Raw genomic sequence first — 24,834 nt, 5'->3', positions numbered from 1 at the left:
ATGACGTTAAAACATGATGATGTCACAGTCAAGCTGACCTTTGGACCTTCATTATTTTACCCTGTTAGACCTTTGTGTCAAGTTTTGTCAGAATTAGTGGATGAATTCTTGAGTTATAACATATTTTGTAAGGTCACAGTGACCTTTGACCTTCACCACCGAAGTGAATGTTTGTGCCAAATTTCTGAAAATTCCTTCAAGGTGTTTTTGAAATACTGCGTTCGAGAGAATGCCACAACTGGGATCACAGTGACCTTGACCTTTGACCACCAAATTTTAATTAGTTATTCTAGACTGAACATTTGTGCCAAATTAAAAAAAATAGAAAAAATCCTGACAGGTCTTCTTGAGAAATTGTGTTCACAAGAATCACACAGATGCAAGGTCACAGTGACCTTTGACCACCAAATTCTAATCAGTTTATTCTAGAGTCGAAGTTAAAATTTGTGCCAAATTTCTGAAAATTTCCTCGATGTGTTTTTGAGATATCGCAGTCACAAAATGAAACAGATGAAAGGTCACAGCAACCTTTAACCACCACATTCTAATCAGTACATACTTGATGTCAAGTGGACGTTTGTGCCAAATTTGAAAGAATTCCTTCAAGGTGTTCTTGAGATACCGTGTTCATGAAAATATGAAGGACAAGGTCAAAATGACCTTAAACTTTGACTTTTGACCACCGAATGCTATTTATTTCATCCTTAACTCAGAGTGGATGTTTGTGCCAAATTTGAAAATATTCCCTCAGGTGTTCTCGAGATACTGCATTAACAAGAATGAGACAGATGAAAGGTCATGCTGACCTCTGACCACCAAAATCTAATCAGTTCATCATTAAATCCAAGTGGACGTTTGTGCCAAATTTGAAAGAATTCCTTCAAGGTGTTCTTAAGATACTGCAATCATGAGGATATGAAGCACAAGGTCAAAATGACCCTGAATATTGACTTATGACCACCAAATGCTATTCATCCTTAACCCAAAGTGGATGTTTATGCCAAATTCAGACATTTCCTCAGGTGTTCCTGTGATATCACATTCACAGGAATGAGACTGATGAAAGGTCATGCTGATCTTAGACCACCAAATGCTTATCAGTTCATCCTTAAACCATAGTGGATGTTTGTGCCAAATTTGAGGCAATTTCCTCAAAATGTTCTTGAGATATCGTGCACACAAGAATGAGACAGATAAAAGGTCATGTTGACTGCTGACCTTTGATCACCAAAATCTTATCAATTCATTCGTATGTCCAAGTGGGTGTTTGTGCCAAATTTGTGGAAATTCACTCAAGGCATTTTTGACATATCTTGTTCACAAAATTAGATAGACAAATGTCATGCTAACCTTTGACCTCTGACCACCAAATTCTAATCAGTTCATCGTTGTGGATGTTTGTGCAAAATTTGAGGAAATTTCTTGTTTTGCTCTTGTCCTTGAGATATCATGTTAACGGGAATGGGACAGACGTACGTATGTACCTACAACCCAAAAACACAATGCCTACGGCCACAGCTATCACTGGTGCAGCGGCATGAATAGATAAATAAATAATTTACACATAAACAGCAGGGTCGGCTGTTTGGGCCTGAACATCTGACAGAACAGGGAAACACTGACAGGGAACACTTAACTGCACTGTACATACCTTTACTTCGGTAAAGTAACTTTTAATTGTAGCTGAGTATTTTCACAGAGTGGTATTTGTAGTTTTACTGCAGTGAAGGATGTGAGGTCGTAGAGCGACAGACAGGAAGACACAGACATGTGTAAATGTAGTTTTTGTCTTTTATTATGAACGTAAACAGTCAGACATCAGCAGAGACACAGCAGCACATCACAGCTTTGACATGACTCTGTACGTTAGCATGTGCTGATACATGCAAAGTGTATCAAAGTGTGACGACAGTGACTGAGATGAGTCTGAGATGTCCCTAAAAGGCCACCGTTAAAGATAAACCCTTTGATTTTTGGTTACAGCCTGACTTAGTTGTGCCTTGTGTTGTTTAACAGCCTGGAATAAAAGTTTTTACACATTAACCTCCATCAATCTGATCCAGGACCAGCTGATACTGGCCGCAGCTCGCCGTCCAGTACTCTGTAATATAAACACTCTGTCCTCGCGGAGCTGCTGATGACGAGGTCACAGACTTTTATTGTTGTAACCCTGAACGCAGCATGAACAGAGCTGTGTGTTCTGTCAGGACGTCGACATGTGAGTCTGGTTTGGTGCTGATGAGCAACACGGTGACAGCAGCAGCACATGAGCAGCGTTTACAGCCGTCAGCTTCATCTTAACGGAGCTGCTCGCTGAAGCTGAGGAGGACAAACAGCTGCTGCCTGATACTAAACTATCACACTGAAGTTTTTACCTCCATCCTGACAAACATCCAAACTCCACCTGTAAAGGTCTTTACACACTGGGGGTGAGGTTTTTGTGTGTGATCAGTATGGTTTTGTCTTGAGTACTTCTATACAAAATGCAAATATTACGCGGTAAATAAGCAGCTTCATTTCTTTGGAGCAAGGTTGATTTTTCTGAGCTTTCACAGAGTGAAGCATCAAGTAGATTCAAGGGGTGTAAATCAGTAGTGTCATCATGATATTATATCAGTTCTCTGGACAACAATGCCATATATGATATATGCCGATATTACAAAGGCTGCCATGATACGATTTAGATTCAATGCTATTTAGGGGCCTGAGATCGATATGAGATGATGCTATATATCGTCTAGCAAGTTCTAGCTTCCTATTATTTTTGAGTCACTTAAACGCACCACCTGACCTGGCATCTGGGTAATCTTTAAGTAAAGGCAGGTGTGCTGAAGTGAGTGTGGAGCGTGGAAGACACCACGGGAGTCACGATACAACAGCCATCAGCAGCTTTAACTGATCTCAGATCAGATCGCTGTAGATATCTTAAAGTTTCATTACGAGTGTGTCATGAGACGAGTGTTTCACATTTTCACGTTCTTTATTCATCACGTCCCCGCCGTGTAAAGACCTTTAGCGTGGACACAGATAATCTGACTTTACCTGGTGGCGTCTTTAAATATTGACCCATCTGTCTACTCATCATCAACTCCTGGATCATAACAGAACATACAAAGTTTCACCAGTGCTCGTTTTAGAAAGGCCACCGCATCACCGATCATCAAACAGACGATGAGTCATAGATGTTTTTTTCTGGCTTCTACTGGGTGTCTCAAAACTCATACTTGTGTTAGTACACTTCAGTGTAGCACACTATGTTCACTATGTACTTCTTGAGTGGTGCACTCATTTCAACAGGAAGGTATTGTCTCAAACCGCGCACCAGTGTTTTGCACTTCCCAGAAGTGACAATGGCTTTTTTTTTTTCCAACCGCCTCTTCTTCTTCGTCTTCTTTTTAAATTGCAAACAGACAGTGGAGCATTATCGTCAACATTTGACCGCTATCTCCGCCCACACATAAACCGAAAGTACATCAAGGCTGATTAAATGTGCCGTAGCTAGAAGCAAGTTAGCTAGTTAGTGAATGCTAATGTTAGCTAGCAAGCTAACGTTGGCACTCACATTATTGTGTGTCATCACAGACCCAACAAACATTACTGATGGCTTCTATTTGACAACAGTTTTGGTGCTTAGTGCCAGGTACAACTAACGAGCTCCTTGGTGTCTCCAGCCGCCATGTCAAACACTGAGAAGTCTGTTACATCACAAAGATGGCGACCGTTGAGGATGAGAGGTCCATCATTCCACAATCAACTTTTACACCACCAGTAGTACACTGCATTCTCCAGGCTATACAGTGTAGAGTCTGTAGACGCACTTGTGCACTCAAAATATTAAGTGTTTAGTACGAAAGTATGTGATCTGAGACACACTGCTAGTGTTAGCATTAGCTAGAGTTAGCAACATGGCTGCCACTAGCAGAAACCACTGTAAAATTTGAAGTAGAAAACCCCGACGTGACAGCTCTGTTGAAGGCGCAGTGAAACATCAGCGTGTATTAAGACCTTTTGCAGCAATTTATTATTATTACGTGTAAGTTTAAAGGCTCATATCAGGACGAGCACGGCCAACTAATTAGATAATAATAAAAATAATAACATTACACATAAACGCTTTTAAGAAGTCGTTTCTTAATGTTTGAAAAGTTTTTTGTAGACTAATGTGCTCTGTGGAGGACAGAAAATAACATCAGTATCAAAAAATAAATGTATTGAATGAGAATAAATAATAAATGACAGAATAAATAAATGCTTAAATATATATAAAGGAATAAAGAAATAAATGCAGAGATTAGGACCTCCTACCTTATTAACATTCAGACACAGAAATATATAAATAAATAAAAGTAGCTGTACAAACATGTAGAAATACATTTAAAATACATAAATTTGTCCTGTTTCATGATCAACTTTTATTTTAATTTATTAATGCATTAATCTAATTATTTCCATATATATTTTAACATCTATTTTAAATTTTTAATATTTTTAGTGCATTTATTTATTTTTTAATTATTCATTTCCATATTAATTTATTTATTCTTGTATTTATACATTTATTTATATATTCATTTATTTATCTCTTTAGTCATTAAATTATTTATTTACTCCTGTATTTATTTATTGATACTTAAGTCATGTTTCGTCCTCCACAGAGCTCAGGACATTTGTGGTATCGCTGAAGTTTTTATAAAAATGTTTGAACCATAATCACCGTCACGACTCTGCTTCATCAGCAGGTGTAAGAGCACAGACGTGTCGTTGGAATGATGAGAAGTGTGATCAGTTGGACGCCTTCATGTGTTCACACGCAGCTTTGACCTGGCGTCTCGTTGGCAGGTTTCTTTTCACCTTTTCTTTAAACAGTCCACAGGTGAGGCTGCGGCTCAGAACCGTTTGTCTTCAGGAGGCGTCGCCACGATCACCTCCTTACTCCCAAAGTCCCAGAACGCCGTCATGTGGAACGCCATGTTGGAGAAGACCACCAGGTACTCAAAGAAGGCGAAGAGGGTGTAGACTGTGAGGACACAGGGGACACAGAGTGAATGAGTGAACAGCGTGTAGACTGTGAGGACACAGGGGACACAGAGTGAATGAGTGAACAGGGTGTAGACTGTGAGGACACAGAGTGAATGAGTGAACAGGGTGTAGACTGTGAGGACACAGAGGACACAGTGAATGAGTGAACAGGGTGTAGACTGTGAGGACAGACAGGACAGAGGACGGCAGTGGGACGCTCACCTCCTGTCTCACAGTACTTGTTGTGGCGTCTGAAGAAGTAAGCGGCAGCCAGACAACAGCTGATGTTAAACAGGAAGAGACGCACCTTCCAGCGGTATGATGTCATTTCCTGAGACAGACAGAGAGAGAGAGAGAAGTGTTTTAAGTTTTAGATAACCACCACAGAAGAGGAGTACAGACACCCAGTGACGTGATGAGAAACTTGTGAGCTTAACGATCAAGCAGGTTTTTTATCGACTGTTTTTCATGGCATGAATTAGGTATGTCAGCTGGTGGTGTGAAAAATTGATATGGCATAGTAAGGCGATATTTTGCTTGGTGAAAGTGTGTCAATACCCGGATGCAGAGTATCAATCTTTTTTTCCTATACATTTCTAATTTTTACAAATACACATTTTGAGACAACTTTTGGTGCTAGAATAATAAAATCAGTTGCTTTTCGCTCCACTAGATGGTGCTGATGTTTTGCTCCTGGTCAGCAGAGGTCTCAGTCTGCGGAATTTAGCAGGAAGTTCATCAAAACAAAGATGGAGGCACCGAAGAAAGAAATCAGAAATGTGCCTTTGGCGTTATAATCAGTGTCTGGACTTATTTTGGATTCTTCAGCACAGAAGGAGAGGAGGACTTGGACTTGAAGTGTTTGGTTTAGGCATTTAATCTGTCACCTCCGAGGGTGTTAAAACTGCCCACAGTTCAGTCTGTCAGGTGCGTGCAGCATTTCTGACAGGTGTTATGACGGTGTTGGTCAGTCTGTCTGCTCTGTGTCACATTTTGCTGCAATAAAAATGATTAAAGTCGACAAACAGACTGAAAACTTTATCTCAGGAGGTCATAATGATGTTGACAAAGTTTTCCTTTGGGGAAATAATTTGCAGTTGAAAAAAAAAAGGTAACAAATTGCAATACTCAGCATATCCCAATAGCATTGTGTTGTGAGCTAAGTATCATGATAAAATCATATCATAGATCCTCTGGTGATTCCCACCCCTAGTACAAACATTTCTGGGGAGGTGCGGTCAGGCTTCGGCGTCCATTAGAAGTCTCAGAATGTCCTCTGTTCATTCATACACATATTTACTATGTCAAAAACCTGAGAACACAAAGGACTGACTCAGTGTTAAGATACATTAAACAGTTTTCTGTCCTATAAGATAAACCTTATTCTTAAAGAGTGAACACATGCAGGGACTCTGTGGAGCAAAGAGGCAACACAGCAGACGGCCTTAAAGAGTTAAATATTCTCAGGTTGTCCAGGCTGTGTGGGATCCCTGACAATATTAAATATCAAAAGAAGAGGCGGTTTCCTTTGAATCAGCTGGTGAAGGTTTCCTGGAAGCTCAGCGATCACATGATGTGAGCTGCAATCACTGAGTGACACATGAAACAGGGAAGCACTAAAATAAAGCTCAGACAGAAGTTAGATTTAGAACATGTTCATCTATTTCCTGCTCGACTGGGAGAGCCCGAACTGCATTTCAACATGTGATCCTGAAAAAACAACAAAAAAAACATCCAGCCAGCAGGTTCCTGCTCTGTTTGAATGACACACTGCTGGTCTGAGAAACATCATCTGCACTTCCCCTTTCTGTCAAATCTTTATTTAAAACAGTAACACGTCACGCTATGGCTGCAAAGAGACAGCGCCCATATTCCATGACACATTCTCAAGGACCCTAAAACTTTCTGAAATATTCCTAGAGCCTTTTTCAGGCTCTACAACCTCCCAAAAAACCTTACTCAAGCAATCCTAAAACTACAACCACCTCAGAGATCTATTGATCTTCCTATAGCACCATTTGAGCGTCTTCAGTTTACACAAAGACTCTCAAAACACCTCAAGAGCCTCCTAGAATATCATGTCAATCTCCTCAAGAACCCTTGGGGACACAGTGATTCTCTTCAAAGACCTTGTGAACCTTCTGAGACATTCCTGACGCCTGACTCCACCTCTGCAACCTACTCAACACAACTGAAAGCCTTCCTAAAACCATCAGAATGATCCTTATACTACTTCAAGAACTCCTTGGTCACTTCAAGTACCATGAAAATCTCCTCAAGGACCCCTAAAAACCTCCATGAGAATTCCTAGGTCCACCTCAAAGACCAACAGAACCTTCTCAAGGATAATGACCACAGGGGCCTATGTGAGGAACCCCTGGAATGTCATAAAACACTCCTTGAGCCTTTTCAAGGATCGTTCAATGTTTTAAAAGTCTGCTTAAATCTAGAACCATGACAAGGATCCCCAAGGGTGCCCTCGTCACGGTCCATTTGATCCTACTCAAGAATCCAATGGACATCAATGGCCCCAAACCTCCTTAAGGACCACAGATCATCTTCAAGGAACCACAGGAGAACCTACTTAAAGATCCTAAAATCCTCTTCAAGGACAACTACAATGTGCCTAGGGGAATTCTTAGAATGTCCTCAAGCACACCTTGACCCACTTTAAGGACCACAAAAACCTGTTCAGAGTCAACAAAGAGCCTCCTGGAGCACTTTCAGAACCACGACAACGGGTGCTTTTCATAATGCTAACTGATGCGTCCTTGCGTCCTCTCTCCTCCCAGGAAATCATTCCACCTTGACCATCGTGAAGGATCTTCCAATCCCTTTAATGCTGCTCAAGGAGACCAAGAGAGAGAAGGCCCCTGGCGCCCAAATTTCTCCAAAACCTCCCCAAGGATCAGTAAAAACCTCTAAACTTTCTTAAGGTTCCAAATTTGACCTCAAGGAATACTGGGGCCCAAGTAAGGACACTCAGAAGCTCCTAAAAGGAACCCTACACCCCCTCAGGCACCTCTGAAATCATTAAGGACCCCTGGAATGTCCTCAAGCGTTCTTTCAAGACTTGCTCTGAGCTCATGAAGTGGATTTTTAGCTGTGCGGCGCCCTCTGCAGGTGAAAACTGAGCACTGCTTCAGACAACACACCTGGACTGTCTCTACAAACACACTCAGGTAGCTGCTGATCAGATGGGCTGGAAAATAAAATTCCTTTAAAGCTTTGAGCCGACTCATTCATTTAATCTTTTTTAATGACTACAACATGTTAAAACATCAAGTTAAAAAACCTATGTTGTGCAAGAACAATAAAGAAGCTGCAACAATATTATAAAAACAAAGTTATTCCACTCAGCTGTGTGTGTCCACATGATTCAATCAAAGGTCTGTATCCCTGATGATGAATCTGACTTGTGATGACCAAAGGGACCAAGTTGTTCTCATAAAGATTTTTGGTAAATAAACAAAAGAAGAAGAAGAAGAATGGCGAGCAGGAAGTGCACCGGAGGACTGAACTGTGCCACGACAGAATCAACGTCTCAGCCACGTGAAAGATCTTGTTTTGGCTTTTTCAGCATGAATGTCACTGCATATAAACCACAGGGCTGCAAATAATTATTTTCATTATTGATTAATCTGCCCATTATTTTCCAGATTAATGGTTTTGTAAATAACATGTTAGAAAACGGTTCGTTTTACGTGACCAACAGTCTGAAAACCCAGAGCTACTCCGTTTATTAACATGTATGACAAAGAAAAACATCAAATTCTCACATTTAAGACACACAAAACCAACAAAAACAAGAATTAAAACTATTATTTGGTTATCAAAACAGTTGCCAATTAATTTTCTGTTGATCAACTAATCGATGTATCGACTAGTCGTTGCAGCTCTATCGTCCACATTTGTTGTTTGTTTATATATGTTGTATATATTACGGTAATATATAATGAATATTTTCCATTTACATATGCTGTTTATTTTATGTTTATATATATTGTACATATTAGGTTTAGATATGTTGTATATCTTAATATTTTATACATAATATAACGATTCTAAACACTGCAGACATTTTACACATCACGCAAAGACAGAGTAAGTAATTATATATTTGTGACACAACTTGACTGTGTCAGACAGGTTTAATAAAACACTGATCTCTGATCACTTGTCATTAGAATTTGTGTTATTTTGGACATTTTATTTATATTTCTATGATGATTGACTGATTGATTGGTTGGTTAATGACACAGATAACAGGTTTAACAGCTGAGACAGTTCAGGGAAAAGATAAAGGTTTGTTACCTCTGGGTTCACATAGTGTCTCCTGATCACCTGCCACAGTCTGCATGTAATGAGCATGTGCACCAGCGAGCTCCCGATGAACATGATGAAACCATTTTTGTGAACATCTGCGGACACAGACAGGTCGTTAACACGTTCATCCAAGATTCAAGACTTCAGCAACAGTCGGTCTGCAGCAGCACAAATAAGACGAGCTCAGAGCAGACAAATATGGCTTCTCTGGTGTTTTAAATCCTGACCGGACGACCTGTCCCGGCTGGGCACTGGATGGCGGCTGTACTCACTGTAGGTTTCGGTGGACGCCACGTATGTGAGCAGCAGCAGGCCGGTGTTCTCGGCGAGGCTGCAGAGGAGAGCCAGCCCACTCAGCAGAAGCTCTGGCAGTCTCTTGGCAAAGCGGCCGCGGTAGAAGCTGAAGTAGGCTGCGGACACCAGGTAGCGCGGTGCCGAGTGCAGACCGATGCAGCCACGCCAGATGTAGCGCTCTGGAACACGACTGATGGCGGCACTAATGGACGGGAGGTAGTTTGATACCTGGAGGGTGACGACAAAAAGAAAGCAGATGTTAATTTCAGCTTTTCGAACAGGAAACACAGACAGGAGGGTTTTTTTTTATTCCATCTCATCAGTATTTTTTTTTTTTTTTTAAGAACGTGGCGACTCACATGACAGTGTGTGAACGTTGCATCCTCAAAGTGGTACACCAGTGAAATGAAGAGGCAGGCGATGAGGCCGGTCAGAGGCAGCAGCACCGTCCCCACGGCGAAGCTGGTGAAAGGGAGCCGGATGAGGGGACGGTCCCGGTCCAGGCTGGTGTACGGCCCCTGGAGCATCCTGGAGAAACACAACAGACGCTGCCGGATGAGAACTGTAACATACGCAGTACACGTGAATGCTTAGGTTGCCGTCATCCATAGGGGGCGCCACAAATGGGGGAAGAAGAAAAAAATCAAAATGTTTATCTTTTACTTCTGCCAGACGGGCTGGTCTGAGTATTTACTGGGATTTTCAGCACAACCATCTCTAGGGTTTACAGAGGATGGTCCCAAAAAGAGAAAATATCCAGTGAGCCAAAATGCCTTGTTGATGCCAGAGGTCAGAGGAGAATGGCCAGACTGGTTCAAGATGATAGAAAGGCAACAGGAAGTCAAATAAGCACTGGTTCCAACCAAGGTGTGCAGAAGAGCATCTCTGAAGCAACAACACCTTGTCCAACCTTGAAGCAGATGGGCTACAGCAGCAGAAGACCACACCAGGTGCCACTCCTGTCAGCTAACAACAGGAAACTGAGGCTACAATTCACACGGGTTTTCTCACCAAAACGGGACAATAGAAGATTGGAAAAACCACATTCAGATGAAAGCATGGATCCATCCTGCCTTGTATCAACGCTTCAGGCTGCTGCTGCTGGTGGTGTAATGGTGTGGGGGAGATTTTCTTAGTACCAACTGAGCATGGTTTAAACACCACAGCCTACCTGAGTATTGTTGCTGAGCGTGTCCATCCCTTTATGACCACAGTGTACCCATCTTCTGATGGCTACTTCCAGCAGGATAACGCACCATGTCACAAAGCTCACATCATCTCAAACATGACAATGAGTTCACTGTACTCCAATGGCCTCCACAGTCACCAGATCTCAGTCCAATAGAGCACCTTTGGGATGTGCTGGAACGGGAGATTCTCATCATGGATCAACTGTGTGACGTCATCATGTCAATATGGACCAACATCTCTGAGGAGAGTTGACCAGGTGTACCTAATAAAGTGGCCGCTGAGTGTACTTCAGTAGACTTTAGGGTCATCTATAACCCAACATTGAACTCTGCTGAGTCTGGTGTGCTATTCTCTCTTTTGTTGGGCCAAACCAACAGCGGTTTTTGGTCACGTGTCTTTTTACCTTTCCAGGTGATGGAGTCAGGTAACGTTATCTTCCTGGACTCTGTGTTTAGCTCCACACGGGAGCAGATGTGTCCGGTTGTAACGTAAACCACTCACCTTTACAGCTCCCCAGTGTGTCGCGACCCGGTGCTCCTCCTCACGGCCATCAGTACACCTTTATTTTGTGTTAATCCCACAGAGCTAATCCTGTTAGCTCGCGTTAGCTTCGGTAGCTACTCAGACAACAGCGTTAGCTAACGTTAGCGATAAACTTCAGTCGTCTTTAACGCGAAATGTGTCTTTAAATCTGTTAAAACAGTTTCTTAGTCAAAAATGTAACTTCTATAAAACTGCAGTGTCAGTTTAATGTCACTGACATACTTTAAATCTATTTATTTTCCGTTAGTTTAACGATTCTCTGACGGACTTTGCCTCAGATCACCGGCATCAGGTTACATGTCACTTCCGGCCACAACAACCTTCACAATAAAAGTCTCTCTTCCGCGTCTTTATAAAAAAATAAAGCTATTGTAGAAATAAAAACATCAATTAAAAAAATAAAAATAATAATGATAATTCTTTATTGAACAGACATAGCGACATTATGTACACACATAACTGTCCATACAGGAGTACATATATCCTAAATAAATAATAAATAAAATATAAAACAATATTAAAGAAAGAAAGGGGGGAAATGAGAAAATGAAGAAAAAGGACGGAATACTGTCTCATGTGGAATTATCAAACACATCCTTAATTTTGGTTGCCTTTTTATTCTTAAGGCATCTTATTGTGGTGCCATATTGTTTTACCTCTGCTTGTCAAAGTGGAATTTTCCCAATAACAAAATTAAATGTACAAAAACTTATAATCACAATATCTTTTCCCACCTACTTTCAAAACACATAAAAATATCTATATCCTGTAATTGAATTTATTGCCCAGTTTGCTTTTTATATAACGGGAACATTAACATTTTCATTAATAAATAACAGCACAAAGACCCAAGGAAACATCAGCAACGCTTTAATAACCACAAACAATAAACATAACATAAACAAGTACATTAACATAACTAAAATTTAATTTAAAAAAGTCTGTATTTCAGGGGTTATTAATAAAATGAAATCATATTAATCGTTACAGCATAAATGACTGACATTACCCATTTAACAAAGGAGACAAATGACTTGTAGGAATGGCATAGTAATAAGAATAATAATGATAATAATAATAATAAATATATTAAACACATAATCTTAGTCTCAACATATAAAACTGAGACATAGCTGAAATTAGTTTTTATCAGCTGATGTTCATCATCAAGTGTCTTGAAGAAAGAAAGAAGAAAAATAATTTCTAAACTAAATCAGCTGAAGCTGAGCTGCACCACACCGTGAAAGTATAAAAAAGCATTTACACATTTTAAAATCATTATAACCATGATGACTGTCGCCACCGTGCTTGCATCTTTACCATGACCTTATAATAATTATAATACCACGAGTGGCAAAAGCACTTGGTGTAAAAATGCTCTGTTACAGTAAAAGTCCTGCAATGAAAATAATCTGAAGTGAAAATGTGTTCGTATAACTAAAATATAGTTTAAGTATTAAGATTGAAAATGAATTGTTTGCAAATGTAAACTATCTTGTCTGAATGGTTAGGCAGTGGTGGAGAGTAACTGAGTATATTTACTCATGTCGTGTACTTAAACACAAATTTGATTCATTTCAATAATCATTAGCCTAGTTAATAGGTACATTTTTATACTTTTAATACTTTACTATATTTTACCAATCATACTTACATACTTCAACTAAATGGACATTTTCAACACAGGACCTTAACTGTAACAAAGTATTTTTACTGTGTGGTATTGGTGCTTAGACCTCACAGACTTCACCTGTACGCAGTGTGACATATTTACTGTCATCACATAATGTAGGGACTGTAAGCAGCTGATAGACAGCCCTCGAGACTGTTTTACTTGTTGCCGTGGAAACGTTAAACTGTCGCTGCTGTCATATTTATACACACAGTTGATGAACAGAGCTGAACTCATCTGTTCCTGCAGATAACAAGATATAAATCACATGTTTACACTTCTCTGTGACTAAACAAAAATGTATCTGTAATCTCTATATAACAGGCTGCACATGATTCAAAACAGGAAACTTTAAAATCAGGACTGAAACTCCATAAACTGACATTACTGACATTAGAAACCTTCTTTTGTTGTTTTCCAGCCGATCACACTGCCCAGTCTGACAGGCTGCAATAATAAACTGTATTTTCAGTCCCTCTGCAGCCTGTACTTAAACATACCCCTGGATCATGATGTGGTTGAATATTACTTTTGGCTGACACACTTTAAGCAGCATTTTAATAGACCTAACTATCAATAACTATTTTACACATTCATAAGGTTTTTTCCGGCAGTTTAAAAACCCACAACGTCACGTCTGTATTACTATGAATTGTGGGTCATTAAATCAGTGAAGTCTGCTGAAGTCTGCACCCCAAGTGGACTCTCTGGGAGTCTGCAGGAAGTCCACTTAAGGCCCCTTGTGGTCTGGATGAATGTAGCTTTGGAGCACCCCCTGCAAAGTCCACGAATCTGCAAGTGTGGTGAAGCCCAAACATTTGGATTCCACTGGCTAAAAAAAATTAGACACCTTATCTTTTATAATTACGAGATCCTGATCTTGTAATTACGAGATAAGGTGTCTAATTTTTTTTTTATCCAGTGAATGCAATGCGCTTCTGTAGGATTCAGCCATACTAACAGTTAGCCTATCTATTTCCGTGAAACAGAATGGATGCAGTACTCAAAGAGTACCAGCAGGTGGCAGCATGAATCTAACGGACTGATTTCTGATTCTGGGGAGGAAATCAACAAGTGTAAAAAGTCATAAACTTATTGAAAGCAGTGGCCGGATGTGATTGGGGGGCAGACAAACAGGCATTACTGGACATATCTAGGGCACGTATAAGGTCGACACTAGACTATGGATGTATCATTTATGGGGCAGCAGCTCAGACAACATTACAAACAATGGACAGATTACATACAGAGCTTTACGTGCCTGTGGATATTCTCATTTATCCAGGTCATAGTTATCTCAAGGTAATTGAATCGAACGCAGCTGGACTCCGTTTTGTCTTAGAAGACGTTTCACCTCTTATCCAAGAGCCTTCATCAGTTCATGCTTGTCACACAGGCTGGAACTAGTCTGATGTCGTCAGACTAGTTCCAGCCTAGATGACTCACACCCACAGCTCCAACCAAACCTACTCCCCAGAGGATTCCCCCATGGATGTGCCATGTTAAGACCTTGAAAAAAGAATGGAGACTGAATGAAGTGGGGGAGAAAACAAGTGAATACCTGAGAACTACTTACTACACCTACCTCAAAATATTTACAGATGGCTCTAAGAACCCAAAGCAGTGTGGAGGAGCGGGGGTGTACATTCAGGAGTTTGGAGTACCAATGTCAAGACACCTGTCAGACCACTTGTCAGTATTCACAGCAGAACTGGGGGCAGCAATTATCAGCCTACAGTGGGTGGAGCAAGTCAGACCAGATGGCTACGGTTGAAAGCTTATAATCAACAAACATAATCAGGGAAGACTTGTTCACTGAAATACAGCATAGTTTGCTCAGGCCTCACAAGGGAGGCACTGAAGTGCAGTTCTGCTGGGTGCCAGCTCACACAGGTTTGAAGGGTAATGAGGCTGCTGATGACCCAGCAAAAAGGGCACTAGAAAAGTATATAAAAGTCACAGTACCTTATGGAAAAGGAGAGGGTAAAGCAATTATGAAGGCAAAAGACTTGGAAATAAGGCAAAAAGATGGGAATATGACCAGAAAGGCCAGAAAATCAGTCATGACAAAAATCTTTAAAGAAAGGAACAGAAGAGAGGAAATCGTCACGATGAGGCTTAGAGTCGGTCATACTGGTCTGAATGATATAATGAATGTAATGGGGAAAAATAATACTGACAAGTGTGAGAGATGTGGTGTGAAGGAAAATGTGGAACATATAATAATGCACTGCGTAAAGTAGGCATCAGAGAGAGAGGCTGCAGAGGAGAGTGAGAGCAGCACGGCGTGAGTGGACTGGCTGGAATTTTAGGGACAGAGGGAGAAGGAGATAAGACCAGGGATGTGAGGAAAACACTTTTCAACTTTCTGAGGCAGTCAAGATTGATGGGTAGAATTTATTTATTTTATTTAACCTTTATTTAACCAGAGAGGATCACATTGAGTTACACTAACTTTTCTTCCAGGGAGTCCTGGCCAAGACTGGCGGAAAAAGTTACAAGTACACAAAAGACAAGACAATGGACACTAAAACCACGAGAACACAAGTCTCACATACTAAACACACTAGAACACAAAGTCAATGAGAACACATTACACTCAGTGAGACACATAACAAGGTAAAACAGACTATTGAAAGACACCAAGTTAGAAGCAGTGACACTGTTCAGTAAGGGTTGATTTTAAAAGGTTTTTAAATATGTTGAAAGGTGGAAGTGACTCCAGATTTAAAGGGCCAGTGTGTAATATTTGGCATGGTTTATTGTCAATCTGAATCTGAATCTGAATATTCTACCCATTAATATGTTTATATAAGTGTATAATCGCTATAAAATAAAAATTTGTTTGGTTTTCATAGCCTTATCATTATGCTTTTATATATATATATATATATATATATATATATATAGCAAGGGCCTTGCTTTAGAGAGGTTGCCATCTTGCGCCGCCATGTATGTACGGCAGACCGAGTGGACAATCCAGCCAGCCAGAGAACGCGTTTCACGTGTATAAATGAACCAACGAAGAAGACAGCGGGAGGAAGGAAGAAGGAGGAGGAAACAGCAGAATGTGTTAGTAGTTCGTCGATAGAGAGTAGTGAAAGGTTTTTTTATTTATAAAGTTTGCGAATGGACCACACTTACCACGCAACAGGAGAGAATGAACCCGAACCGCCATCTGCGAGGAAAAGACGACGCAAAGAGGGGCAAAGAAAACGGGACAAGCGGCGGCAGAGAATAAACATCGGTGATGTTTTCAGCGATGGAGGGGGTTCATGAAGGACAAAGGGCTTCAATCTGACGCTGAAGTGGCATGTTTTCTGCAGGACAGGTAAACTACTAAAGTAAATGTTACTATGTGTTAGCACGTAGTATAATAACGTTACGTGTTGGACTCGACAAGTAGGGAGTGAGGAGGAGAGTTCGTAACATTACATCATCTCCAGGTAGAGCAATTACTGTAAAACACTTGCGAAAATTTTAGTCTTATGTCAAAGGCGTAACAGACAATAGGACAGCAGTAACGGTTTAGATCTTCACCTCATTGCTCGTTGCTTCGGATATGTTACCGGCAGAGACACTGCTCTCTGTCGTGGACGACGCCATTTTTCCAAAGTGTTTTGGTCCTCGGAGGCCACCATAACTTTGCCGACGGGAGGGGTGAGCACAGGCGACCGAATAAGCGCTGCAATCTAGAATCTAATCTAAATGCTACATGTCACTGTTTTCAACCCATTTTACACACTGGTCCTTTAAGGTGTTTTGGAGTTAAAGGAGGGGATATGAGGCTACACACTCTTGTACAGTAGGTGGCGGTATGCACCTGAACGTTGCTTACGATCCGCCATTAAACAGAAAGAAGAAGAAATCAACAAGTTCAACCTGATCAATCTGCAACAAAAAATGAGTTTGTGTTTTTATTGATGGTTTGGGCCAAAACATCATCAGTTTGTCAGTTTTAACTGACACTCACACAAACTGCTTGACGCTCAGAGGACAGCGGTGATGGAGAGTTAAGTCTGAGGTACTTTCATTTCCAGGAATTTATTTACCTGGGTAAAGAACTCCTGGAAATCTGTGTGGTTTGCGTTTCCATCGCACCTCAAAGTTCCAGAAAATGTATTCAAATCAGGCTGATGACGTTGGCCTGGTGAAACCATCCTAATCTCGTGAGCTCATATTCTATTTCGCTCCACAGATTAGTCTGACCATGCAATCATAAAGGCGCCCCATGTACAGAGGCATTGCCTCGCTGCAGCGGTCGTGGGCTCGAGCCTGGTCTGCGACCCTCTGCTGCGTGTCACTAATATATATATATATATATATATTTATTTATTATTCTAAAAATAATCTTTAAAAAAAATAAAAAATAAAGGCGCACTCTGGCATCTAAAGCTAACCGGGCCAATCACAACTGTTTATTACTTTGGGGCGGGCACGTCATCAGAATAGGAGGGACAAGGAGTGGAGTGAATGCATTTCGTAAACAACCAACATGGCTAATGAGTTTGAAACTGCAATGGTAAGTGTGTTGAACGAACTGGAATGTACATTTTCTTTAAAAGCAGAGCAAACAGCTGCACTGAAAGCTTTTACTGAAAAAAAGGATGTGTTTGCCGCCTTCCTACGGGGGTTGGTAAAAGTTTAATTTGCCAAATCCGTTCATTGGGAAAAAGATGGAACTCAGTGAAAACCCAGTGGCTATTGTTGTTTCTCCGCTAGTTGCTCTCATGGAGTGAGAGAGTGAACTAACATTTTCCAAATGATCAAAACACAAACGAAGACAAGCTTGTAGAAATTAAATAAAGTTTGCAGCCACACTGGCACGGAAGTGTGGAACACTGCAAATGTGTGTTCCACCAATCAGCGTTCTTCAGCACACAGCCCTGCCCCTCAAGCATCCCGGGGATTCTGAAAAGTCCTACCCCCCCTACTAGGTACTTTTTTCAGGGAAAGTTTGGGGTTGAGGGAAAATTCTTTCCCTGGCTAATTTCACTGGTAACACGCCAAGGTTTTTCAAAATCTCAGGTAAATGATAAAAGTTTCTGTGGTGGAAAAGGGGCTCTTGAGTGTTTCCATTTTACAACACCTTACCTGATCCTGATGAATAAATAAAGACTCTGTCTATGGTCTCTGTTGTCTTAAATTTATGTTTTATATTACTGCTACCAGTGAAACATGGAATTAGTTTGAATACACATTTGTTTTACACCAGTGTGACTCCAGGTTTGGGACCGAGAAGCACGGTGTCACTCCAGAGTCGTCAAAATCCAGCACTTGGGCAGTGACTTGCGGCGTCAGAAACCAACGAAAAAAGGCATCCTTTAACATTGGCATGATACGTTATATCGATACGATATAACGTATTGTATCGTACGATATAGTTTAACGGCATCCAACGGCATCAGGGGGAAACGCGCCGGGACAAGGACAAAAGTTAAGGCGGTGAAAGTCCGAGTGAGGCAGGCGGGAGGGGTGGTGGATGGGTCCAACAACCACTGAGTTTCACCCGAGAGTTTGTGTTTCTGATGGTATAAACTTGGTTAATTAATCGTTCTCTCGAGACGTTCTTGAGATATTGTGTTTACAAGAACGGGACAGACGGGTTGATGAAACCTGAAAACATAACGCTTCCGGCCGCAGCTATCAGCGGTGCAGAGACATAAAACCAGAGCTTAAAGACTGGACAGACTCTTCCACATTGATTCCTCTCACACACAGTTAAAAACCAGCACATCTCACATGACCTGACACCACAGAGTTTATTAAAAGCAGCATTGTGAAACACCACCACAGGACAAAGTACAGAGCACTGAGCAAACATACCAACACAAATCCAAACTGAGGGCACAGAAAATCATATATTTTACCTGGCACTGAAACACTGTTAAAATTTAACAAATTCTACTGACAATGATGGTGATAAAAACTAATAGGCTGATTATATTCAAAACAAGTGTTCTCCTGGACAAGTTGTAAAGATTAGGCCAACACGTTATGACCATAAAGACTCTGCTCTACATCAGCCTCATCTTCTCCTGTGACACCTGTGTGACCTGATGTACGCAGCCAAGAATTCCTCTCAACCCTATTCATTACTTCACAAATTAAAACATATAAAGATTTAATTAAATCCAGTGTTTAGTTCAAAATAAAAAGCTCCAACAGTTTCTACAAGTCCAGCTAAAAACATTAATTTGGTTTCTGATGGTATAAACTTGTTTTTGATGGTGTAAACTTGGCTTCTGGTACATGGTATATATGTTTACATGGCAGAAATGTGAAACGTGTTTCTGATGGTATAAAAAAAGATAATTTTGTTGATCTCGCCTTTGATAACAGTAATTAAATGTTCCTTGGTGGAGTTAGTGGAAGTGATGTGCTACAAGTGGTCAGAAAGTTTAAGAAAAAAAGTCTACGGATAACAACACTATTGACATGTCACTTATAAAAGAAGCAATTGAATGTGTCATCAAACCATTTACTTAAATATGTAAACACAAGATGTAAAAAAATCTTTTCCCACAAGTATTTTTCCTGATAAAATGAAAAAGGCTGAAGTGGTTCCAATCTATAAAAATAGTGACAAGCATATTGCATCAAATTATAGACCTGTGTCATTGTTGCTACTTCACTTTCATGAAATACTAAAAACAGATTTCAGGATTTTGTTGAGAAATATGAGTTATAGTGTATTTATTGATTTACATTAAGCATTTGACACAATCAATCATTCCCAACTTTGGTTAAATAGTTATTTAATAATAGGTTTCAGTATGTGAAATTAAAACTATCTTGGATGAGTAACCTGTGGTGTTCCACAAGGTTCAGTGCTAGGACCTAAGTTATCTATACTTTATTTAAATGATATTTGTACGGTATCTAATATGTTGAAATCTGTAACATTTGCTGATGAAACAAATTTATTTTGTCCAGGTGAGGACATGAAAGAGTTATTAAAAGCAGTAGAACGGGAATTAATCAAGTTGAAAATATAAAACTAAATTCATGGTGTTCGGGGATATCAGGACTAATTGTGAAATAAAATTGAATTTAAATGATTGAATTGAAAGAGTACATCAATCAAAATTTTGTGTGATTATAGTGATTATAGAGTACATATATATGATATAGAGTGATTTTAGATCATAAACCATGTTGGAAGCCACACATAGAACATATTAAACGGAAATTATCTAAATCCATTGCTGTTGTTGGGAGTTGTTGAATAAGAAATGTTTGTATATATTGACCTATGCTGAAATTTGAGAAAATGCATATAAAACAAATATTCATGTAGACCCCATAGTTAAATGTCAGAAAAGAGCTCCTCCAGTCTCCAGACATTTGTGTATTTAAAAATATTGGAAATACTTTTTCATGTTGCCAAGAGAAACTTCCTGTTTGTCTGCAATATTTTTTTTTATTAAGAGAAGGAGATTATAATTTAAGAGGGTTGTTTCTTTATGAAACATGTAAAGTAAAATACAGATGTGTTTCAGTTTTGGGAGTCAAGTTGTGGACTAGACTCAGTGCTTAAAAAAAAGTCTTAAAATGATTAAAATGTAAAATAATTTAGGTTTATAATTCAGAGTATAATGTATTTATAATTAATTTATTTCCTTTCTTTGGTGTTGTTGATATTCTGGGGTTTCCTCTGGTTGTTACTGGAGAGGCAAAAATAAGGCTGGGGCTTCAGCCTGTTCCTTTTTGGTTACTGACTGAGAAAATTTGTGTGGAATAATCTTTGTTTCCCAAGACATGTGTAACCAAAATAAAATTCATTCATTCATTCTCTGAATTTGGTTCTTTATCTTCCTCCAGTGGGGGACAGCCAGGCCACATCTCCTCCACAATCTCTTTAGCGCGTGGGAAGCTCAGAAAGTTGTAACGAGGTGTAAATACAACCTTTCCTGCACTGCAGAACTTGAGGTTCTCTCTCAGTCGGCCAGTATCAAATTTCAGCACCTAAAACAGAAAAAAAAAACAGAAGATGATGAGCAGAACAACTGCAGTCTTTGAAAGGGCTTGATATTAGCAGGCATGCTAAGTGCTAACTCAGATGAGCATTATTGTTAGATAACACACAGAATAATACATAACGTATTATCAGTAGAATTCTGTCCATATTCTCGGGGCCAGGCATTTTGACGAGGAGGGAGAAGGAGGAAGAGGAGGAGAAAGACAAATGAGAAATACAGGTTTATAGACCGTTACTAACTTACAGTGACTTAAAACTTCTTCAATCAAAAATATTTCAGAAACAAGTCGGGCTGTCGGTGAGCGTCTGTTGGCCTAGTTTTTGTGGTGTGTCCCGCACCGTCGGCACTTCAGCATCGGCGGCTTTTCAGCCGATTGAGCATGTTGAATCAACGGCGGAGCTTGTCGGTGAGAGAGATCACTCTGATTGGCTGTTCAGGTTTTATTTCCTCGCCCCTGTAGTGAGTGAATCTGCCTGTAGTGAAACTAGCTGCCCGACAGACCCGCTGCTGTGAGGCGACAGTCCTAACTACTTCACCACCATGCCACCCATAATCCAAACAGCTTCTGTAAAATCAAACTGACCGCTGAAATGGACCTGAATCTGATGTGACTGTAAAGAGTGAGAACAACGAGCACTGAGGGTACCTGTTCCTCCACGTGCAGGGCGATGGCGACATTATCCCAAACATAAAACTGATGGTAAGCCACCTTCTGTGCTTCCATCTGCTTTTCAGCAGGTCTCCGGATCAGCTCATAGCTGGCAGAAAAATAAAGACAGATAAAGGATTTGAACCATTTCACTCGCTCAAAACCACATTAACATTTGTATCAGAACTAAACTGACTAAAGATCCAGCCTTGGTGCAACAGTGTGTCGAGTGGCTTCATATGTTAAGATAAAGATGGAGGTTATAAAGAAAAACATCTGAAATATCTGACCATCACTGCAGTTGATTCTTACCTGTGTGTCTCACTCATGGCCTCAGGCCTCCAGATGAAGCGGCCATCTCTATAAGCACAGACAGCGTCTGGGTCGTCAGTCAGCAAAGGATAGTCTGAGAACTCCTGATTGGCTGGGCTGTGGACCAGCACAGTGTACACCACTTCCTTTGGGTACAGGATGGTCTCAAACACCCGCATGACAGGCTGAGCACCGGAGCAAAACTGGGGACAATAAAAAGCGGTTTCATTGAACAACTCACTGCACACGGAAAAGTCATTGATCAATGTCCCTGTGAAGTTCTGAAAGTCCTTCCTGTGAGAACTCCTGGAAAAAACTTATTTAGGTTTAGGAACAATTTTGCCCAAATGTTTGTTAAGATATGGAACACGACTTTTTTGTCTCATTGTGGAGACAAGGGTGAAAAATACATGGGAAATGCCTGGTGTTTGTTGGTAAGTTTTTTTTTGGCGATTTTGTGCCTCTCACTCTGCATGTGCGATTCCGCTGCTTTGATTCCCATCATGCCGAGTTTGAAAAACTTTTTGGATAAAATACATGAGCCTTGTATACAATGTATTGTACCGGTTTCAGCCATGGTGTAAAATGCTGTTTAACTGGCCAATTTTCTTTGAGTTTGTAGTTCCCCACATTGTCAAGTGTGTGTGTATATATATATATATATATATATGAATGTGTATAGATTAGATAGAAATGTATAGATAGATTTACAATGCCACTTGGTCTGCAGCTATCGATTATTTTAGTAATCGCATATTCTACCAATTGATCCATCGATTAATCCAGTAATAAGATAAGAAATACTTTTGCTTTACAAAAGAGCAATAGTATTGTACAAAAGAGAAAATAAGAGACGTGTCATGGTGACGCCTGTTTTGGTGTTTGGTTTTGTGTTTGGGTTGTGAACATTTGATCAGTTTCCTTTATCGCTCAGATTGAAACAACAATTAGGCTCCACCTGATATTTTGCCTTTTGGGGTATTTTATGCATCGCTGTGAAAAGTGTGTGCTTTCACAATTTGACTGCAGTGTTTTATTTCCTGTGGTTTTGTTGCTGCTGCTCCTGTGTAGCCACAGGTAGCTGTCTAAGATGACTCACTGCAGTTAGTGATGGTGTGATGAACCCCCGTGATTGTGTCATATCTTTCCGGCCTATTGCTTCACCAAAAGGCCGATTACACGAAGCCCCGTTTAACAGCTCATTTGGGAGTACTGATATCTGCTGGTCATTTGATGTACAGCAGTCCTACTGCGACATTACATGTGGGATACATGTCAGTGGATCTGTACACATAATGATGGAAGTACAGTATTACGTCAGAATCCCCTTATGAGGTATTGTAAAGCCAGAAGAAATGAATCTATCCTGAATGTGGCTATATACAGTGGTGTGTGTGTGTGTGTGTGTGTGTGTGTGTGTGTGTGTGTGTGTGTGTGCCCATGAGACTGGGGCATATTTGAAGTTGGGCAAGCAACTGGAATCACACAACAAAGCAGTCACATGATTTCAGAGAAACAGGGTCTTGTTAGTCTTTGGCCTGGACACAGGCTTCAGGACTTTAGTATCAGACACAGTGTTGATAATTATCGTATTCATACGATAGTTTTTGGGCCTATACGATATAAGACAAATACTTTTAGAAACGGCCAAACATACTGTCACTGCGGGGAAAGAGTGCGGGCTATTACTTCCTCTTATCGCTTCCTGCTCTAAAAGCTTCTTGGTATGATTTTTCACCTCTTCATACAGGCCGATACCTCTCACACACAGGTGCTTCGTCAGCCACAGGGATTTCATGTTGGATAAGACTGGTGCAGCTCAAGTCACCATCAGAAGAAGCAAAGAGTGAATGTTTGGACAAGAGATGTCTAGCTTGTCCTGCCTGACTGTCAGAACGCCCAGGGAAGCACAATTTGGCCGTCTCTGGGGGCACTTCCCCTGTGGCTACTGCTGTTAACACCACTCACCGCAGTACACAGACTGTTCTGGTTTGGGGGGCGCAGACAGCATGTTGCCTGTTCTGTCCTGTCAGCTCCCTCTTTGGTAACTTTATATTAAACACAGTTGAAGCTGTGGATTTGATTTTTAAATGTTGTAGGACAGCTCAGCGTATCGTTCACTTCATAATGTGCATTTATTCTAGCGCCCTCACAGCACACTGTATGAACTGATCAGTGACCATACCTGCTGGCTGTAGGCACTCAGCACCTCCTCCAGGGGGAAGGTGAAGCGGAACGAGCCCAGCCTGGAGGTCTTCTTGAAGGCAGGAGAGGTGGCAAACTTCTCCAGGAAGCTCTGCTGCATCTGGGTCTGCTCCTCTGTGCGGTCGGGGTAGGTTTCCTCCAGGAGCCTCCTCTCAGCTGACTCCATGTCATCAGGTGTCACAGCCAGACTCCACCACACCAGAGGACCTTCGTAGGGGCTCTTGAAGCCATTATCCGTCCAGATGCCATTCAGTCCATCTCTGTCTGTGTCGTGTTTCAGATGAGACACATGGAACTCTGGTCTGGGGTATTCTGGGATGTCTTCTTTGCTGAGGTATTTGTTACAAGCTTTCTCTTTTAAATCATTCAGCTTCAAGTGCTGTTTTTGCACAAATTGTTCTGGATATCCTCTCCTGTTCGTTCTTTTCTCCATGGTCAGAGGAGGAATGATGTAGAATAAGGAGACAAACAAACAGTCTGCTCTGCGCTCTCTTCTGATTATGAGTGAAGTAATCTCTGAACTCAGCAGGAAAACAAATATAAACCACACCTCTTTTATATGAAGGTGTGGCATCACTCTGAGCTCCCACTCTGCTCATACAAGCCTTTTATATTCTGTACTATACTGTGTACTACATCAG

General features: G+C 40.7%; 2 protein-coding genes and 1 long non-coding RNA gene across 3 annotated transcripts in view; all 3 read right to left on the bottom strand.

The window, feature by feature from the left end:
• Window positions 1–24,834, bottom strand: part of LOC125897785 (uncharacterized) — a 181,063-nt gene that overhangs the window by 72,860 nt on the left and 83,369 nt on the right. The window lies entirely within an intron of this gene.
• On the bottom strand, window positions 3,320–11,676 carry pgap2 (post-GPI attachment to proteins 2). Its single transcript, XM_049591174.1, has 6 exons — window positions 11,332–11,676; window positions 9,999–10,167; window positions 9,618–9,867; window positions 9,334–9,440; window positions 5,242–5,350; window positions 3,320–5,017 (listed from the first exon to the last, which is right to left on the bottom strand). Exons 2-6 carry the CDS (start codon window positions 10,164–10,166, stop codon window positions 4,887–4,889), a joined length of 765 nt encoding a protein of 254 aa, XP_049447131.1. The 5' UTR covers window position 10,167; window positions 11,332–11,676; the 3' UTR covers window positions 3,320–4,886.
• LOC125897772 (uncharacterized) lies at window positions 18,789–24,719 on the bottom strand. The gene is made up of 4 exons (XM_049591169.1): window positions 24,174–24,719; window positions 21,989–22,191; window positions 21,674–21,785; window positions 18,789–21,013 (listed from the first exon to the last, which is right to left on the bottom strand). Exons 1-4 carry the CDS (start codon window positions 24,624–24,626, stop codon window positions 20,831–20,833), a joined length of 951 nt encoding a protein of 316 aa, XP_049447126.1. The 5' UTR covers window positions 24,627–24,719; the 3' UTR covers window positions 18,789–20,830.

Source organism: Epinephelus fuscoguttatus, linkage group LG12 (assembly GCF_011397635.1).
Source record: "Epinephelus fuscoguttatus linkage group LG12, E.fuscoguttatus.final_Chr_v1".
Classification (NCBI taxonomy): Eukaryota; Metazoa; Chordata; class Actinopteri; order Perciformes; family Serranidae; genus Epinephelus; species Epinephelus fuscoguttatus.
The sequence above is the reverse complement of the archived record's forward strand: the minus strand, read 5'-3'. Positions and strand labels throughout refer to the sequence as shown.

Bases quoted from the DNA above. Each gene is read 5' to 3' on its own strand.
- pgap2 (XM_049591174.1), bottom strand. From the start codon at position 10,166: ATGCTCCAGGGGCCGTACACCAGCCTGGACCGGGACCGTCCCCTCATC. The intron at 9,441-9,617 runs GTGAGTACAGCC...CTGTGTCCGCAG, and splicing joins GGCGTCCACCGAAACCTACA to ATGTTCACAAAAATGGTTTC. The intron at 5,351-9,333 runs GTAACAAACCTT...TGTCTGTCTCAG, and splicing joins GACACTATGTGAACCCAGAG to GAAATGACATCATACCGCTG.
- LOC125897772 (XM_049591169.1), bottom strand. From the start codon at position 24,626: ATGGAGAAAAGAACGAACAGGAGAGGATATCCAGAACAATTTGTGCAA. The intron at 22,192-24,173 runs GTATGGTCACTG...TATTGTCCCCAG, and splicing joins TGAGTGCCTACAGCCAGCAG to TTTTGCTCCGGTGCTCAGCC. The intron at 21,786-21,988 runs GTAAGAATCAAC...TTTTTCTGCCAG, and splicing joins GCCATGAGTGAGACACACAG to CTATGAGCTGATCCGGAGAC.